This window comes from Sphaeramia orbicularis, chromosome 15 (genome assembly GCF_902148855.1).
Source record: "Sphaeramia orbicularis chromosome 15, fSphaOr1.1, whole genome shotgun sequence".
In the NCBI taxonomy this organism is placed as follows: Eukaryota; Metazoa; Chordata; class Actinopteri; order Kurtiformes; family Apogonidae; genus Sphaeramia; species Sphaeramia orbicularis.
The window spans coordinates 28,564,946-28,585,180 of record NC_043971.1 but is presented as its reverse complement, the minus strand read 5'-3'; the positions used below and the strand labels follow the sequence as shown (position 1 = coordinate 28,585,180).

Genomic DNA, 20,235 nt, shown 5'->3' with positions numbered 1-20,235 from the left:
TTCTTTTATGACACGTGTATGTGGTCAGCTACTCAAATATAAATATATACCCTGAACATCATCCACAACAATATTAAAATTAAGGGCCTTAATTTGCAGAGTAAAAGGTTAGATTTGGGGGAAAATAATCTGGAGTCTAGAAAGATTATCTTAAGTGTTCACTGTAAAAACATTATTTTTAGTAGTAATTTCTATTAAATTATCCACTCCTAGACAAAGAAAATGTAAAATTTGAATTTCAGATTATAAATATCAGGTTGAATCAAACAGTAAATTTATATATATTACATAAATGCATTAGAGAAATTATAGTATTTTTCACTTTTTTTCTGCTATTTATAAATGAAAATTTATGAAATATTCCCCTGATTTATCATCAATAAAAAGATTCAGATATAGTAATAAAATAATACTCTCAAAGAATTTGACACTTTGCGCTGGTACTAGCAGCAGAAACACAAACATGCCTTTTCACCCAAAGATGAAAACAATTTTTTTTAAAAGCACTAACTCACACTTTTATCCAACAACATTTTCAATTCTGAAGGGATTAGTGTGACAGACGACGGTGGTTCTAACTCCATTACTGCAAACTTTCCATAGTTTAAACCGTATAGAAGCATTCATGCAAATAATTTGTACCTTCCTAAGATCGAAGTTGTTGAAGGGAAAACTACTTCTCTGACATGAGTTGAACTTACAGATGGAACCGTTTAGTCAGTCAGCTCAAGGGTACTTTGCCTGAATCTCAGTTTAACTCAGGACTGTTTACACCTAAGCTTTTAGGACCTGCAGAGTTTTGCCACACAATGGATACAATCTGATGCTGTGAATTTATTGTTGAATTACTTCTACGTTCATATTCACTGAAAAGTCACCTATAGAGAAATAAAGTTGTTTATATGGTCAGTCAATCAACTGGTTGGAGTTAACAGAATTATATTTTGGTTACACTGCAACATGACATATCTATAAGAAGCACTGTATGTGTTGTTTTGTTGCTATTATGACACATCATCATTTACATTAAGCTGATATTTTCAAGCCTTTTATTCTATTACATTCTTATTTCCAATGACATGTATATGCATATATACAACAGGACTATTATGTAGTTACATTTGCTAACATGAAAGCTATAATTCAACATGTAAAAATACTAGTTCAGATCATCATGAATAACTAAGATGGAAAGGTTGAGGATGCGCTGGACTTAGAAAGTGCATCCCAGCAGCAAAAGGGGGATGTAAGGTGACACAGGAATGAAGTCGAAAGGATAAAGTAAACAGTAAAAAGCAAAGTTGCCAGGTGAGGTGGGTTGGAGGGCTCTGAACCAAGGGCAAAAACAACAAAGCCATTAGAGGGAAAGAAATAAAGCAAGATGCCAGGAGACATGATCTTCAGCTGGGCCTGGTGTGTGCTGGGAGCTGAGCAGACCAGCGTCTGGGTGGGGACAGGCTAACATCAAGGTTAGCCATGTGTGCTAATGTGGATGACAAGCGTCCCCCTCCATATGCACACTCCGGCTAATGGCAAATGCGTTAGCACTGCATATACACACCCCAACCGCCAGCCCCACCAAATGCCTTTTGCTTGAATTCACATGCAAATTTGTGTGTGTCCGTCTGTGTGTCTGTGAAATGTTCAAGCACTTCGGTGGACATGATATGCCATTAGCATCAAGGCGGATTTCAATAATTCTGGAAAAATACACACAGTCCTGTAATTTTCCCCCTCTCTCATTTCTCACTGACGCGGATGTGAGCGAGGGGGGCCGAATGAGAGAATGACACGCTTCAAGACAGAGAGGGTCAGATCGAGAGACACTGGCAAACACGGGGAGAGCGAGCGAAGGGGAGGAGAGGAGACGTGAGGATAGACAAGGGAAACATTTTGCCTGTCATTGTGTGCAAAAAGCAGAGCGGCAAAACTGATGGTAATTGGGTCTTCGATAGGCTGAAGGAAACCCACCGTAGCATTCTGAAAATGGCCAGCTAATGTGGTTTGAGGGAAGGAGAGAGACAGATTGTGACAGAGATGGCGACACACACACACACAAACACTCACACACACACATCTGGAGGCCTTTGGGTTCAAGGCTTTTGTATCTGAACAGGTTTAATGTCAGATACAAATAAAAGGTAGCGTACTTAATGCTGAGATCAGTTGATTCATGGATTTGATAGTTACAATCGAGCATGTATTTCCAAAAAACACTAAATGAACTCCCATAAGCCATTAAATTCACTGACAATTTAATATTATATTTGTAGCTTTTTATCATTTCTGTTTATCTGTAGATATTTAGGCAGTTCATAAGTGAAATATGTAAAAATATTACTTGAATAGAGTCGACATGGAAGTACTAGTGTTAAAAATAAAAGATTATTGTAATTGTAAAAGAGATATGTGCATTACATAATGGCCAAACCTGCTTTATATGTTATAAGTATAAGCCATTACAAAACCAGTATCAATAAATCACTAGCATTCTTTTAGAATACAGATAAATATCTGAGTAAAGGCTTTGGTATTATGTTTAACAGAAAAGCTTATGCCGTTTTCAGTATTTCCTACCATCATAGATTAAATAATGATTAGTTTTAAGTCACATAAGATCTAAATGTTTGCGCTAAATCAACTCACCTTCCACTTTGCCACTGTTGGCAAACACCTTCATCAGTGCAATGTATTTACTGGCATCAAGTGCAACTGACGAGTCCTTCCGACTCCTGGAGACAGAAAGGGCAATGGATGAATTTGAGATTAATGTATTCCATTTACAGTAACTCGAGTCACCCACTGCACTTTATTGGGGTCTGATGCTAAAACCAGGAGGTGACTATCAAGAAAGAAATATGGCAGGAAGAGTGGAGGGTTTCCTGTGTTTTAGTCAGTCAACAGAGCGGCTGCATTAATGTCTCCCCTAATACCACTCAAGTTAAACTTTAATGGCCTACTACTGGTCATAGCACTGCTGTGTGTGTAGAGTATTTCTGTGTGTAACCCTCACATTTCCCTCTTCAGGTTGAGCGCCTCCTCTGCATTGTCGTTGCGGCAGCAGTGGTTGATGAGGATGGCGTATCCACCGGCTGTCATGTGCTCCTCATGCTGCTGTTTCAGCTCAAGGGCACGCTGCAGGTTCTGATCAGACAAAAAAAAAAAAGAAGAAAACTCTCAGAGAAGACATCTTTAAATGGGACACAAAGGCAATCCAAAAATAGAGGTAATGGGAGATTTACCTCCTCAGCGCAGAGAGCCTGGATGATCTGTTTCAGTGTCAGGTCGATTGACTTGTTCTCTGCTTTTAGTTCAGCTAGCTTGTTCTCTAGAGTTTCTACCTTATCCTCAGTTACCTGTTGGGACACATTTACATCGCCAATTATACATACATTCTAACATACACAGGAGATTTCTACTTCAATTAGCCTGAGATAGATTCATGCTAACTAAACATAATAAAACATCTTTATTTTAAACTTACAGTGGCACGAGGACCAGTCATCGACAACTCCGCAGATGCTTTGTCTTTAGGGTCAATCAATTCAGCAACATCCTAAGACACACGCATGTAGACATATTTCACATCACTTAACATTAATTAAGCAACAGTTACAGTGAAACAATAGATGACAGGTGGCACATCTGAACTTGCCAGTTAATGAGTGGAAACACCACAGAACACACCTCTGCTTTGCCTGTTTGTGCACAAATTCAATGTGATAAATGGTAATAACATAAAGAAACAGTCTGTTCCTTCTCTGTACCTTGATGAGCTCTGGGACATTGTAAGAGTCCAAAAGGTTCCGGATCCCTCTGTAGATGTTCACTGGAATAGTTATATTCTGCAAATAAGATGAATTATTTTTGGTAAACAAGAGATTGAATATGTTTTTAACCAGGATTTACGTAAATATAACAAAGGTGTATCTTATTTAAATAAAGTCTGAATATATGAAGTTCTTCATATAGATTGCTTTAAGAAATAAAAAGTAGTAGGAAAGTGGGAAGCTAATTAATATGTTAATGTCCCTAACTTGGATATAGCTAATTAATATAGTTTGGTAAAAAAAAAAATATTGCTGTTTTCAGACACCAGTGGAACTACTGTATAGTTGCTGCCAATAAATGGTCAATTAAAATTAAACCAAATAGAAAATAAAGTACACAACTGCCCTTTAACTATATAATTTATAGCGATATACAAATAAATACTATCACATATACATATTAAAAACTTACATAATACCATTATGAATTAGGACTGAAACACATTCTAACTTTCTAATATTTTTCTGATGAATTATTAATTTATTTATGTGCCAGTCATTAAAAAAAATCTGCATTAAGCTTTGGTTAACAAGCTACCATAAAATATAAAGTCTATCACCTATACTTCTATCAAGATAGTTTTAATTTTCCTTATAATAGATAATAACAGATGCAGATTTTTTTCAGTTTTATCTTATTCTGTGAGGATGGACTTCATATAAATGTCCTCATTATTATGTATTACACTGTTATGAGGATGATTTCTGCAGATAATTACTCGATCTGTGCCAATATCCAGTCATTTCTAAAATACATAGCAAATTAGATTGATTTATTCATTCACATAAACATTTCAAGTTGGGCCAGAAACCAGTTTTACTGATTTCCAAATGGCCACTGAAGACATGACTTTTAGGCAAAAAGCACAAAACATGGTTTCATTTTGTGCAACATGTCTGAACGTCCAAACTGGACTTTTCCTCTCCATAACTAGAACACAGGGAGGGGGTGATCCCACAATGTCCGAGTCTGATTACACACTGTAAGTCGTATCAGATCAGTGTGTGTAAGCCGGGTTAAAGTGGGAAGGTTATGAATGAACTGGAAATACAGTGTGTAAGTATATCATTTATTTGTGTGTACCAGGGCCTGTAGTTGTTTGAAGTATTCCCTCAGTTTGTCTTTCTGCACCTGCACCTCTGCCTCGGTCATGCTGTCGATCAGACTGTACAAAAAGTAGCCTCCGCGTTCTGGATGGGGACACAAGCACACACACACAGCATTTGTCTTGGGAATACATTTCATTTGCCACCGTGTCACTCATTCCATCCATTTGTGCATTTATACAATTTTTTTCCTTTAACCTCTGCAGTGTGTGTGTGTGTGTGTGTGTGTGTTCCTATTCTGCTGACAGAGGCTGCTTTCAGGCTGTGTGAGTGTGAGTGAATGTGTGAAAGCTGGCAGTGACAGCCTCCCCCCTACTTCAGCTCTCACACACACAAACACACACATACACACAGATGCCGTCTAACTGGATGTGACATGGATAACAGTCTCCATCTCTCCCACCAGCACACACACACACCAGTTCCAGCACTGGGGAGCGGCTCCGCGACACACACACTGACACAAAGCGACGTTAACGCTCCACACACACTGTCAGAACAGAGACGCTGCCTGGCACTGACACACACACACACTTATACACTTTAACTACTCAGCGCTGTGTCAGCAGCCAGGCTCTATTTCCTCTGACGGAGAGAGCGGCTCTTTCACTCACACACCGACACACACACCTGAACATAAACACACACCGGCTTCATGATGCAAAATGGGCCGGTCAGCAGTCTACTGCTACTGAGACAACAAGGATACACAAACAACACACACAAGGTTCTAACACAGAAACTGTGCATTTTTCTGTCATCAGAATTATAGCTGCAAGGTGACTGTAGATGCACTTGTCATCCTGTGAGTTAGAGCACTGATTTGTGATAGATGATACACATAAAGACACCCACTCGCTCATCGCTTACTTCCCTTCTCACCTACACACAAAACTTGCTTACAAGGACACTGTCAGATACTAACGTCCTGAGCTGACAGTGAGAATATAGAGTATAAATGCTTACCAGCAGACGTAGTGCTTTGCCCGTGAAAGCGCTCACTTTTGAACAACAGCTCAGTAATCTGAAACAACAAGAAAAATATAACACAAATTTAATCCATGACCACAGAGTTGGACAACATTTCTTAAATTAAGAGTGATTCTGCATGGTTGGCAAGAGAAAGTAAACATACAGAGTTCATCTTAAAAATGTCTGGGTCTTTTTTAACAGCTCACCATGCCATATGGAGATTTAAATAAAAGGAGCAGATGGCGCTTGTTAAATTGTATTTTTTCAGTATGTAACAGATGTCAAGTAAACTGTTTATCAAAGCTATTATATTTGTTTACAATAAAAGACAATGTAGACAACTGATTGAATGCTTCCAATACTAACAATAGCATTTTAATATTTTGTCTAAACTATGGTAAATTCCCTCAGCCCTGTAAATACTTACTCAACTAGGACATCATTAAAAATCTACTTATCTGTTCATGATTTTTGAAATGTTTTGCGTCTTACCTTCACCATGCTCTCCACGTCAGAAGACCTGCAGGGGGCAGTAGAGGACAAGACATGAGTTTGTAGCCAGTGTGACAACATGTCAGGGTACATGTGAATGTGTATTTGCTTCTGAATGAGGAACACATTGTTATTAAATAACAAAACACCAAATAATTTAGTCCAATACATGTCTGAATGTATTGTTTCTCCTAACGCATGAGTGTGGACGTCATAATTTCTATGTTTATATTCTTCACAATTTTTTTTTTAGTTTGCATGAAACAAAGACACTTTAAGTGAAAAAGTAGAACATGGGCTGCATCTGATTATTTTCTTTGCTGGTAGTAGTTGTCTTGAATAATTGTCTATTTGTTTTTAGTCTATAAAATATCAGCAAATGGTGAAAAAATTTCCACAGTAAAAAATGTCCTGAAAAGTGTCATTCGAACCAAAACCCAAACATATTTAGTTTACTATCAGAAGAGGAAGGAACCGAAATACATTCACACAGAAACTGGAGTCAGAAATATTTGATCATTTATCCATAAAAAAATAAAATTATTGATGTCAGTTTATTTAAAAATCAACAACTGACCAATTAATTGTTGCAGCTATAAGTGGAACATAAGCCAGTTTAAATGAATGAGTTTATAAATCAGCTTTGTGAGTTCTGACAGTTTATGGAACGCCTGACGTACACACTCAACGTGTGAATTCATGTAACTATCACATGTATCTCATGTAACTGTCATGTGAAATGACAGTGTACTACAATGCGTTACGACAAGACACTCTCAATCCCACAGTACAAGAGAGAAAACGGCAGTACAAAAGCCTGGGAAACCACAAAAGACACGCACTCACACAGGCTAAATGGTGACAACGAGTGACATTTCTGGTGTTGTCAGCTAGTTGGTGGAGGAGAGTAAAAAGCAGGGGAATGAGAGCGGGGAGGAAAAGAGAGTAGAAGAGGTCTTTAATGATTAAATTATCCCCTGACCTTGTCTTTGACAGGGGCAGGTCCCCCATCTCAACCACACAGAAAACACACACACACTCCCCAAGTGGCAAGCCCAATTATGACCCTGTCAGGCCACCTAACAGTCAGAGGAGTGTGTAGGTGTGTGTGTTGTTGCGATGAGAAAGAAAGCAAAGAGATAAGGCAGCTTAAAAGACAACAACTAAACTAATACTGTAACCAAACTATCTGAATGAGAAGATATACACCGACTGAAAACGTATGACATCTACACAAACAAACCATTGTAACTGAGACTGCAACTGTAATAACAATATTCACTTAAGATTTATATATAGATTATTCTCTTGATTAACTGTTTGGTTTCTAAAATGTCAGAAAAATGTCCTCAAATGTCCAAATATATTAAATTTACTGTTGCAAAGAAGGAAAAAAAAACATTCACACTGGAGAAAATGAGCTAATTCATTTAATAGTCCACAACTACTTGATTAATTGTTTGTAGCTCTTGTAAGTTGGGGAAGTATGGATTTACAAAGTTAATTTACTGTCTTTCTACAAGTAAATTAATCCTAAAACAAAGCAGTAACTGGGTGCATCAACTGAAAAAAAAAATCAGCAATTATTTAGAAACTCATCTTATTTGCTGATGATCAATGAATAAATGAAAAACACGTTCATCTTTTTCAAAATTTTATAGCCAAAATTATTCAAGAAAATATCCAGCTGCAGCATGAGTTAAAAAAATAAGTCATAAGCAGCAGTTTTAACTTGATTACAGACATCCAGCAAGAGAATTTACACTGAAGTGCAAACAAAGTTATGTTTGGTGTAAGGAAAGTTCAGCAGAAGCTCAGCTCAGCTCAGAGAATTTGGAGAATTTTTGTAAAACAAATATCTTCAGTCCCTGCAGACAAATCAGCACTTTTCTCTTTCACTCACCTCCAGTTTTGCTCAGGGGCCTGAGTGTTTTTTGTGTGGTCGTGTAGTGTTAAACTCTAAATATTCATAAACACCCCTTCAACAAAAGCCCAGCGGTCAGAGCCTGGTCCTAAGGTTAATGTGTGTGTATGTGTGATCAGTATGGGGGGGAGGGGGGGGGGGGGGGTCTTGAGTATGCGGGGCAGTGGTGGGCATCTGCTAATTTACATATCTCCCACGGTGCTTTGGGGCAAGAGCTGAGGGATGACGGCCTCCATATGCATGAGGCACCCATGTATGTGTGTGTGATGGTGTTTTTCCCCGCAGCTGCCCACACACACACGCACGCACGCACGCATGCAGGCACACACACACACACACACACACACACACACACACAGATAGACGCTGTAGATGGTGTGATATGCTGCACATGTCATATTCACAGCATATGCTGCTGTGACCTCTATAGAGCTACAGGCCTCCCTAAACTGCCAGTCAGGAGCTATGAGGCGAAATATGGAGAAATATGGAATATCAAATGTTGGCGACCACAGAATGACACAAACAAGAGACGGACTAATTTACTCACTTTCTGAAGCCGACGATGAGGCGAGCGCGGAAAACACTGAAGTCCAGCGAAGGGAGGGAGGCATCCGACACTGAAATTAGAAACAGAGACGGACAGAAAAGCAATGAGAAAGACAGAGTAAGACAACAATGGGAGCTTGTTTTGACGTGAAAAGTTTGACTGATATAAGGTCTGAACAGATTATAATAATAGTGAGGAACTGAGTGATTTCTTTCCATTATTACTGGTACTTTTCTGATTTCCAGTAAATACACAATTCTACCAAAGCTCGACCTCCACTCTGATGCAGCCACCTCTCTTACTGCAGTAAAAACTCCGCCCAGAGCCTTCTCCAATTAGTTACATGTCACAACTAATTGTTTATCAACACTTAACTAAGAAAACATTTATCTATCTACTTATAGTTCCCTCCGGTCCAATGTGGAAACTGGCAATAAATATTGTTGAAGTATCATTTGATTTGACAGAGTGAAATGTCTTTGAGCTGATTTGACCGTCAGCTTCAAGGCTTTTCAATAAAGGTTTGTGTTGGAGTCACTGTTGCATTTGAGAGCAAGAGGGTTCACCTTTAATGCAAACATATTTGTGTAAATATTGCACTGCCCTACAAGTAAAATGCCTCCAGAGGAAAAGAAGTGCAACTTTACCAAGTTAGAGTCATTATACTATTACATAAATGCACATAAATCAATATATATTGTATATTACATATTTGTAACAACACTTTATCATATACGTTGAGATCATCAGAGAAAAAGCACTTTTGTCACTTTTTTTTTTCTCCAATTTATGTTATTAAAGGATGTAAGATTTCGCTCATTTAATGTCTGATGCAGATCATTTCTTTAACAAATTGTAGACAAGTGTTATTGGTCCACTACGGTATAAACAACAACAATATTAATAACAATAATAACAATAATAATAATAACAATAATAATAATCATCATCATCATCATCATCATCATCATCATCATGTAACCAATATGAAAAAGTACTACATACCCATGTATCCTGGATATGTATAAATTAACAGAAAACAGAAGTAATGCACCATTTCTGGCGGCATTTTTCTAGTCAGTACAGTATTTCAAAGAAGTGCTGAAGAACAAGAACAAGTAACCAGTAATAAGTAACCAGTTTGTCTCTTTCTTTAAGCAGAAAAATAAAACGGAAGGAAAAGAATATATAACCTGAACCAAAAAAAAAAGATGTAAAATGAAAAACAAAACAGACTGCTGCTAAAAAAAATGATCACTGTTCAAAAAGTAAGTAGTGCAAAAATACAACAGCTACAAACAAGTGTAAAATAAAAGTCCTTTATTACCTGTAGGGCCGCCACGGCGATGTAAAATGTTTTTTCAAGTATTAAATTCTTTAATTGAAATGACATAGTTTCCATAACCTACTGTGAAACACTGAACAATTGCGTTCATAATGCATAAAAGATGAGCTGGACTGTTGCGTTTATGTGAAGAGACAGACATCAACTGAGGACGTATGCATATAGAGAAAAAAAGTGCAAGAAAATGAGTGGAGTTAAAATAGCAGAGCATGTGTATGTAACGATAAGAAACACAGAAAACGGGAGGAGGCATCCATTATTAAACACCCTCCTCTATCCGGTTCCTCTACCCGTTGAGGCGCCTCTCTTTCCTGCTCTTTACATATTCACACAGACTAATCTCTTAAAAGGCATGATGAGCACAGAGGAGTAAGTGGGCAAACGCAGAAATGTGTGAGTGTGTGTTAATGCAGGGCCAATTAGCCCGCAGGCGAACCAGCGATTTTTATGATGAAGGGTGCTCAAGATGCAGTGAAGCTATGGACTGTCTGTCTGTGTGTGTGTGTGTGTGTGTGTGTGTGTGTCTTACATTGGGTGTAGAGCATTGCGAGGTCATTCGCAGCCAACGAACGAATCTCTGAGATTAAGAAACCTTCAGACTCCACTGAGACACCAGCGTCCTAAACAGAGAAGGTCAGTTTTTTGTCAAGGTTACACACTAACCTTATAATGTTGATGCAAACACCCACATGCGAAAAGAAGCGTGCGTTACCTTGAGGGCCTGTCGGGCTTCTTCCAGGCTGCCAAAGGCGGGGAGGATGTAGTTGGATAAAGTCGGTGTATCAATGGCCACGCCGAGCTCCTCCATAGTTTTTACCAGCTCCACGACACCTACACAAACACAACAGACATATAAGTATTTAGTGAGGCCACAGCAGATTCATTCCTCAACTCTTATGTGTGTATCTAGAGAGAAAATGTCTCCACACTATTTTGTTTGGTCCACATTGCAAAAAGAATTTAATTTATTCTTTAAAAAAAAAAAAAGTCCTGTTAAATACAACTGTAAAAAAGTTCACGTTTTTCTTGAAAAATAACCTCAGATGATATCTTTTTTTTTTAATTACTTTTGAACTATTCAGTGAAAATTCTGCAATAAATTCTGTTGTCATAAGTGAATCCTAAAAATTAGAGGTGTAATAGTAAAAAACAAAAAAAAGGTTATAAATACAGTAGGGATGTAACGTGCACTTATTTGTATCAAACGGTTTTGGTTTGGGGCCTTCAATACAATACGGAGGTGTACTGAATGAATACATGTAGCATATGTGAAGAACGCAAACACTCGCCTTAAGTTTCCACATGAACTTTGAAGCGGAATGCACACAGTATGAGTAGGGGTGGCTGCAAGCAGAACCCAGGGGTTCCCCTATATACATTCTTCAGGTGTCACTGCTTAATTTTCAGCGCCGCGGCAAAAAAACCCAAAACCGAAGACCCCTGTGCCAAAAACATTCCAAAGTGAAATTTGTCTGCACTGTTACACCCCTATAATACAGTTTTTCTGCAGCACTTCGTGCAGCACAAGTTGTTTGTGAGGACATCACTTTTAGCATGATTGGATACGACATTCAAATAAATGAACACAAATATATCCAACATATTAAGCAAAACAGTTAATGCAATTTTACTGCGATACATATTTTGCCCATCACTCCTGTAAAAAGGCCTGAAGCAGCATTGGCACTGTTAAGTATGGGTCTAAAACACTGAGCTGGCACATACATTCTCTCACCTCTCCAGGCAACCACACACCCACCACTAACAAAATGCTAATGACTGCACCCCTTTCTATCTTAGTGTTCTGGAAATAAACACGGACATAAACACATACTCGGCATGAAGTGGACTCTTGCATCATCGTCCTGCTTTCCAGCAGAGCCTGGAGGTCCTGCCTCAGGGAACAAGGCCAAAACAGCCACATGCATATGGAACAACCACTTGCACTCTCTCAATAAGCCCGTAAGTATGTGTGTGTTTGTCGGTGTATGTCCATATGGAGGAGGCACTTTGCATATGTCTGCGAGCGTGCCCATAAAAGACATGGGTCTAAACGAGCGAGTGCACATTCTTATTCATTCTTAGAGTGTGTTGCTATGCGGTTTTATGACAAAAATATCAATGCATCCATATGACTCGCCCGGTGTACCGATACACCTTGTTCCCATGCGGACTTTAGAAAACTACCCTTAAGTGCTTCCTTGAGTTGCCATACCTCAATATGCTGTATATATTTACTCTCCACTCAGGTCAAAAACACACATACACACAAATACCAGCTCTGTGTTTCTTTATCCTCCAGGGATGTATGTGTTCACCTGGCAGTCTCTCTTAAGTTAAATAAAATATGAGTCCTGGGCTTTTATACGCCATTAAAACCTGCGACTGGGGCTGCATTATCCCAGGTATGGCTACCTGAACCACTCTAACCATCCATTCAGCTTTCTCCGTCATCCATATCACTCATTCATCTGCCCCTCTCACTATCCATCTATCCTACTTTCAAGAAAAAGTAAACAGGCGATCGTCTTGTTTCTTCTCAATGGAGGATCCATCCGTTCTGCTTTCAGGCTGTCCATTCTTACCCCCTAATCGCTTTCATCCTGCCTCTTTTTATGAACGAGAAGAGGAAACACCTGCTTTCCTCCTGAATAATCCATAATCAATTTCACGGTGAGCCAAACAGACAGAAAACAAGTGAATGGAGAGCTCCAAGTATAAATGCATGAGGCTGGCCTCCTTGCGCGCCTTTTGCCGACTTCTGCACATGTACTTTCATGATCATCAGCACTTTTTAGTTGTTGAACAAGGCCGTTTTTGTGTGTATTTATAATTCAAACTTGTGTCCTAAAGCTTTCAATGAAGTTAAGGAACATGACACCAGCAACTACAGCCAAATACCACTGCAGCATTTTTTAAACAGTCACTGGCATCATTATATTTTGCTTAATTCAATATCTGAGTCGAATAATTTAGGTGAAATTGGCTCTAATGCTGCCAACGCTCTCTCTTAAGGTCTTTTGATACATGGAACAGTTGCCATTCTGGCTGAGGCACCAATATTTGACCCACTTGGAGCCTTTTAAAATAAATTGGTTAAAAAAAATCAGGAAGTTAGTTTAAAAAAGAACAATTGTGGAGAGAAGATAGAGAAAAACAACTGTGTAGACAATTAAGGGAAAGAAACCAGTCAAAAGGTGGAGCTGCACAGTGTTACCACATTATGATGCTCTACAAAGGTTCAAGGTCCAGAATGGCCCAATGTTTCTGAATTGGAATGACAGACAAACCGCAAGAGAAATTTCAGATTCACAAGCTATATTTAATTCAAATTATTTTATAAAACCCTGAGGAGACATTTTCTTTATTAATATTTATGAGAGATTATACTGTGAGCTTTGTGCACCTTTACATTTAAGTTGATGCTGAGAGGTTCAATGCCTTTCACCAAAGTTTTGGGTTAAAGTTGTCTTACTTTTTTTTTTTTAAGACTTTCACATGAACTTCAAGTGTATAGTGATTGTAGAGATAGAAATTCATCAGCAACTAGTTATATTGACAGGAGCTGCTCCAAACTATTATTGTTATAGTTTACTTTTAACAATCCACTATCAGTCGACCTCTGTTCAGCACACCAGGCCATAATGTTGGCTGTTGTGAGGTGTCATTTGCATCACAGTCCCTCTAGGTCACTCCACAGTCCTCCACTGTGAGTAACCCTCTCTGCTTTGCCTCCTGTCTGAACTATTTAAATAAAAGATTTGGCACAGAAGAGGAATGAGAAGAGTAGAGGCCTCTCCAGGTTGGTCAGCATAAAGTCTGACATACCATCAGGGCAGGAAGTATCTAAGTAGTGAGTTAAGCATGGCAGTGGTCACAAGATATCATCATCAGATTCATGTCTTCAGGTTAACTGTCACAGACGAGAAGTGAGGAAGAGAGGAAAAGAGGAGTGGAGTGAACCGGTTGCTGTCATCTCTTCCTGTCCTTGGACATGAGTACCTGTCACTTCTCCTTTTCTTTCTCCTCTAACACCATCTGTCTCTCCATCGCTTCTTGTCTATGGTTATCTGAAGGTAGATTTCGCTTGCTCTGACGCAATGTAGGATTTTTATCTGAAGGTACTGTAAGCAAATTATTTCTATTTGGCAAGAGAACAGGGCTGCAACACATTTCCATCTCAAAATTCAGTACTTTTGTGAAGTCACATTTCAAGAGACTTTTGTAGATCTTTAATCTAACCCTAGATATTTGATTCAGTATCAGTACAAACACCTCAGTGTTAATTTTCAAAATAAAGAGGCTTCAAGAGGGTTTCTACTGGAGTCAAAAACATGATAAAAAAATGTGTGCGTGTCCAAAACATCTGAGTGTAGTGGATGATGTGTTAACAGTGCTTTTGTCCTTGCATATGGTTTGTATGGTCCACTTCTTTTTACCAATTCTGAATGTTATAATTTAGATAATAGAATAGTCTGGAAACTAACATTTTTAACAGTTATCCAGACCTGGAAATTTCATATTTTTCCCCATACCAGGTTCGTCTTGAGAAAGGATTTGATCTTTTCCTTCTTTTTAATTTTTTCAATCCAAGCAATGTCTTGACCCACAACCTGCCAATGAATCAATGCTGCAATGGCTCATAGATAACCATTTACAAATTTACTTCAGTGGTATGTTTTTTTTCTGGATGCAGCTCGCGTTATTTGACAAAGTAACTGCCACACAAAAATGAAAAAGTGAGGGTTGAAGATGAGGTCACAAATAGAATTTGAGTCTGGAAGAAAAGCAGACCAGACAAGGAACCTTTACATCTCTCAACCCAAAAAAACAACAACACAGGACCAAAAACACTTCATCTGCAGTCTCCCATCCCTCTCTTCCTCTCTTTTTCTTGCTCCACCATGTCAGAAGTGATAAGAGTGCGCGTCGCAAGGACTGACAAGCAGTGACTAGCTGGCGGCAGGTGGGAAGTATGGCCCAGCATATGCTTCCGCTACACCCGCCAAAACCACACCTCATCAAAATGCAGAGGATTTTTTTCCCCCCTCTTCTTATTCCTAACCCCCTACCTCCCCCATTGCTAGCCTTCAATTCCACTGCTCCGGCCGGCCTCTGCCCGCTAGTGACACCTGTGGACAAAAAGTGACACGGCTCTTAATATTTCATGGGCCGTGCACAGTGGGGCGCGTAATCCAAAGTGAATTCCCTCAGAGCGCTTGCATTTACATGAAATCAAGTCACTCTGCATCAGTCACATCACCTGCACTGGCCGCCCGAAAGGCCCCCCTCACACATGCAGACACACACACCTCCTGCAGCCAATAGTGTGTGTGTGTGTGTGTGTGTGTGTGTCTGTGTGTGGGAGAGCGAGTGGGGAAAAGGAGAAGCTGCATCATTCATGAGGGTTAAGGCTAACACCATCGGAAGCAAGCAAGTGTGGGAGCAAGAAAGAAGTTTCTTCACTTTCTTTCCCACCAACATTTCCTCTTTCCGCTGTGATAACAGAATGGATGCAGACGGATGTGTTGGGACTCTGCGGTTAGAGTCTTTAAATGAGAGAACATGTGTGTGTGTGTGTGTGTGTGTGTGGGGTTGCATTTGTTGAGACTCATGTCTGGTACTTTTCTTCATGCTGCCAACCCAAGCAATGAGGCATCTCACCACTCAAATGGAGAATCTGTCTGAACCACACACACAAGTCAATCTACAACCATCGCCACACCAGTCTAACCAATTTCTCCTCCCTGCCAGTTCAAATGCTGTCAATTAACTGACAGGGGAAAAATACATCATTTATTAATCGCACTAAAAACCCCAAAGAGAGAGCCAGAGCTCAGCATAAATAAAGTACTTAAAAGCCAAGCCACTGCTGAACACATTTGACAGCGTACGTTTGTTAATGAGATGTGAACTCAAGACACGTCTTCGCATGCCGGCTCTCTGTCACTGAGACGATTCCTTCCAGAAGCTTAGAAACAAAAGAGAGAACAAAACAGCAGCCAAACACTGAAGAATCTACCAATTGCACCTGCTGAGTCATTTAACATCCTTAGTATGAAAAAAAACAAAACTTGATATATTACCACACAGTTAAGCATAATAGCCCAACTGGTTGGAGACAGTAACAATCCATTATGATGATAAACCTAGTGTTGTCATATGTAGGTGGCTTCAAAAGTATTAAATTAAAAGTAATAAATGTTCCACAGGATTAGGGTTAACATTGCAGACACAAATGATCAACAATCTTGAGTAAAGTTTGAGGACTTGAGCTGAGAGGCAGCTTTCATTTGATACAGAATTTAGCCAAAGCTATTGGACCAAGATGACCCTTAAACCTTCTGCCTCAGGCCTGGATGCACATACATGTCTGTCCGTGTGCATGTATGAGGAAAACGCTTCAGTTTAATGAGCCTCAAAACAAGGAAGCTTAACTCCTCCCACCACAGGTCTAAGGTCAACACATGAACCATTCATAAATAATCTGCCCTGCTTTCTTTTCTAGTCAGATTATACACTCGTTAATGAAATCTGGATTTTTCACCAAATGAAGTTTCAGGATGATGACAAGATATTTTTATGGTGGAGGTAAAAAACAAAACATGGCTATACCATGAAAGCCTGCAATGTGTAAAAGTTGGACAATTGATGAACAAAGTGGTGGAGTTATGTACACAGAATACTTTGTACAGTTTGTACACCAATGATTTTTTTTTTTTTTAAATCTGACATTCATGTCTCAGTACACTTTGTGAAAGTCAGAATGTCTTTTTGGTCCAGAGTGGCTGACATGGGAAGCTGGGACTTCTTCTAAACTTTGCGATCTATTCCTAGAGCTCTCCAGAGAGACCTGTGTCTATGTGTTTATGTATGAATCCCTACACACCCACACATGTTTGTTTCATCTCTTTTTTGCACTCCCTCTCTCTCGTGTAAGGATCAGACCTCTTTGCCCTTGACTGCCCCCCACACAGTGAAATCTGTCCCAGCAGGACCACTCTGAGACATTAATATTTGAGGGAAACGCTCCTTTAAAAGCTCTTTCTGGTACAGAGGAGGAAGGAAGTCATAATCCCCTATATACTGCAAAAATGAACACGTATGCACTCATATCCTGCTAATATCATGCTCTCCAAAAAAAAAAAAAAAAAAACAAAACTCTCCATTTCAGTTTGCATGCAAATACTGATAGCAAATTTTATAATTTCATCTGACTTCATGGTACCCACTCACTTCTCACATACATAGAAAATAAACGCGTCTCACCTAAACAGACAGTCAAAACTCAGAACAAGACTAGATTTCCGTGTGTGTGTGTGTGTGTGTGTGTGTGTGTGTGTGTGTGTGTGTGTGTGCGCGCGTGCGTGCAAGCATTAGTGTGTGCATGTTTGTACCAGTTGTGTTGTTATCCTTCACAAGCTGAATGAGGAGAGGCCAGAAGAAGTGTGGCCTTACTGGTAAGTTCTGCTCCTTCATCTGCTTCATCAGCCCACAAGACAGACCTGAAAAAATAGCTTCTTTCAGCTGCAATTCAGAATTTTTAACTCTGTATCATGTGCTTGCAAATGAAAAAAAAAAAAAATTAAAAAGATTGAAATGTTTGTGAACGCACTGAATAGGTGAGTGAAATAAATGCAAATTTGTGCATATTTGTGTTTTGTGTTGTACCAATGTTCTTGGCCTCCAGTGCACAAAGTAGAGTAAAGTTAAAGGGTGAGGTGTGCAAATTTGACTGTTGGAGATCTCTGCAGTAGTTGGCGACCTTGTCCAAAGCCTGCGTAGAAAAAAAAATAAAAAGTTACAAATGAATCTTCTCCAAAAAAATATATGAAAAGACTAGACATGCCAGGAACTGTCAACAGTTTTTAATACTGTTATGATTGTGCTCACAAGAAAAATCATTTAATTAGCAATAACTATAGGATGCACTAGGTTAATTGGTTAATCTAAATTGCCCATAGGTGTGAATGTTAGAGTGATTGTTTGTCTCTATATGTCGGCCCTGCGATGAACTGGCGAGTCGTCCAGGGTGTACCCTGCCTTCGCCCCTATGTAGCTGGGATAGGCTCCAAGCAACCCCCATGACCCTAGTGAGGATAAAGTGAGTTCAAAAAATGAATGAATGAATGAATGTAGGATGTGTTCCCTAATTACCGTGTTCATGTTGACACAATGTCTGAGGAAGAAGTTTCCCAGATTGTAAGACTCTGCACTGGCGTTATCCATCTGCAGGGTGGGGAAGTTCTTCAGGACCTGAAAAGCCACGTCCTCCTGACCGTGGGTGATGAGGCTCAGACACAGATTCATAGCATCTACAATAAGAATCAACAGCTGCATTTATAAGTGATATCATCAGGAGCAAGAGAAGATTGGGGCAGTTTGTTTTTACTTCAAGACTGTTGCAAAACATGAGGTGTGTGCATGTTAACCTGGGATGTAGCTCCTCTCGTGCCTCAAACGTTCCACCATCTCTGGGACGTACTGTTGGTGTCCAGCCTTGGCCAGGGCAAAGATGACTTGCATAATGTCTCGGTCCATGAGGCTGCAGTCTGCATTCTCTGCTTCTTCCAGAGCCTATCAGACCAACAAATAAAAGAAAAGGTCATGGGCAATGTAGATGTGATCGTGATATTTTGATAAAAACACTCATTCAGTCATGATGCACACACACCTTTAATGCCTTTACAAGCACCCAAGTACATTCACAAACCTTTTTCACACCGTCAATGTCTCCTTTCTCAGCGAAGGCAGTAAGCAGTGATACATATGTGTCAGCACCCGGTTCAATTCCTGCGTTCCGCATCACAGTGAGGATGTTCTTTGAGCTGTCAATGTCGCTATACAACAGCAGACAACAGACAAAAGCAGATTTAAAGTCTTACTAATCCAATCTCCAGCGGGACAATTAATGTGCTTTATGATGTACAACATCTGGACTGAGAGGAAACAAAAAACATTCCTCACCCTGCACGAGCATGGCCTGTTACCAGGGCATTGAAAACAGCTTCAGTGATGGGCAGATCTTTGCTCTTCATAAAACCCAAAATGGTGCTGAAAAGGAGAAATCATTTTAAAACAGAGAAATGGTTAAAAGCTAAGGCAAAATAGTGTTACATATCACTATAGCTTCAAATACATTGTAACCATTTATAAAATGCATTGAATGTGATCTTATATTGCTTCAATTTTCACATGTACAATGCTCCTGTATGGTGTGGAGGACATAGGATTCGCTCACCTCGCTCCTTCAATATCTCCATTTTGACAGTAGGCTGCTATGAGTCTCTGGTACGTAACCTATCCAGAAAAAATAATCAGAACTAGAAAATTCATTTACATTACAACCCTGAAAAAATGTTCAAGTGTTAAAAACCACAATAAAAACTTTGACAATCTGTCTGCAACAGCTCACAGCATGTTAGTTTATTTTTCACTGACACTTACTCTGTTGGGCAGAATGTTAGCTGCTTCCATCTTGGCCAGAAAATCCGTAGGAGAGAACTTGAACTCATTCTGCAAGTAAACCTTCAGTATGGCATTGTAGTGACTAACATCATACTGTGAACCTGTGGGAGACAGCATGTTAAAATATAAATAGAACACATGCAGGCATATACCCACAGAACATTATGGTGCACATGCCATGAAAGACCTGCTGGTAATTTTCATTATCTATAAATGTATAATAAGATAATGTCTAAAATGATCTCTGTACATATAAAACAAACCTCAAATAATATAAGACATCAAAGTGAAGTCCATTCTTTATATCATGCAAATAGTTTGCACACAGGGACTAAAGTAAAACATTTTCTTGTGTAAAAGTGTGGTCTGGGATGGTCTTACCCAGTTCCTGAAGCTTTGTCCAGATGTGGTGTGCCAGCTCAGTGCGGTCCACAGGAGGCACCTCTGGCAGCAGAGATCCACAGCTGCGCAGCAACAATAAGGCCTGGTTACCACTGGGATAACCTGCAAAATGACAACAGACAACAATGATGAAACAAGAATCAGA

The 20,235-nt window shown here is 39.4% G+C and overlaps 1 protein-coding gene across 2 annotated transcripts in view; it reads right to left on the bottom strand.

Annotated features, from left to right (window-relative positions):
- lrpprc (leucine-rich pentatricopeptide repeat containing) overlaps positions 1 to 20,235 on the bottom strand; it is a 67,850-nt gene that overhangs the window by 45,708 nt on the left and 1,907 nt on the right. The window contains exons 3-22 of one of the 2 annotated variants that reach the window (XM_030156132.1): positions 20,070 to 20,192; positions 19,668 to 19,789; positions 19,462 to 19,520; positions 19,188 to 19,274; positions 18,934 to 19,060; positions 18,653 to 18,797; positions 18,378 to 18,535; positions 17,892 to 17,997; positions 17,618 to 17,725; positions 10,933 to 11,051; positions 10,750 to 10,840; positions 8,876 to 8,945; positions 6,402 to 6,429; positions 5,904 to 5,961; positions 4,915 to 5,021; positions 3,768 to 3,845; positions 3,485 to 3,556; positions 3,243 to 3,359; positions 3,014 to 3,144; positions 2,647 to 2,732 (exon numbers count right to left, since the gene is read on the bottom strand). In XM_030156132.1, coding sequence (XP_030011992.1) covers positions 2,647 to 2,732; positions 3,014 to 3,144; positions 3,243 to 3,359; positions 3,485 to 3,556; positions 3,768 to 3,845; positions 4,915 to 5,021; positions 5,904 to 5,961; positions 6,402 to 6,429; positions 8,876 to 8,945; positions 10,750 to 10,840; positions 10,933 to 11,051; positions 17,618 to 17,725; positions 17,892 to 17,997; positions 18,378 to 18,535; positions 18,653 to 18,797; positions 18,934 to 19,060; positions 19,188 to 19,274; positions 19,462 to 19,520; positions 19,668 to 19,789; positions 20,070 to 20,192 — 1,992 coding nt within the window. The remainder of the gene's footprint in view (positions 1 to 2,646; positions 2,733 to 3,013; positions 3,145 to 3,242; positions 3,360 to 3,484; positions 3,557 to 3,767; positions 3,846 to 4,914; positions 5,022 to 5,903; positions 5,962 to 6,401; positions 6,430 to 8,875; positions 8,946 to 10,749; positions 10,841 to 10,932; positions 11,052 to 17,617; positions 17,726 to 17,891; positions 17,998 to 18,377; positions 18,536 to 18,652; positions 18,798 to 18,933; positions 19,061 to 19,187; positions 19,275 to 19,461; positions 19,521 to 19,667; positions 19,790 to 20,069; positions 20,193 to 20,235) is intronic. The other variant, XM_030156133.1, reaches the window with a different exon arrangement.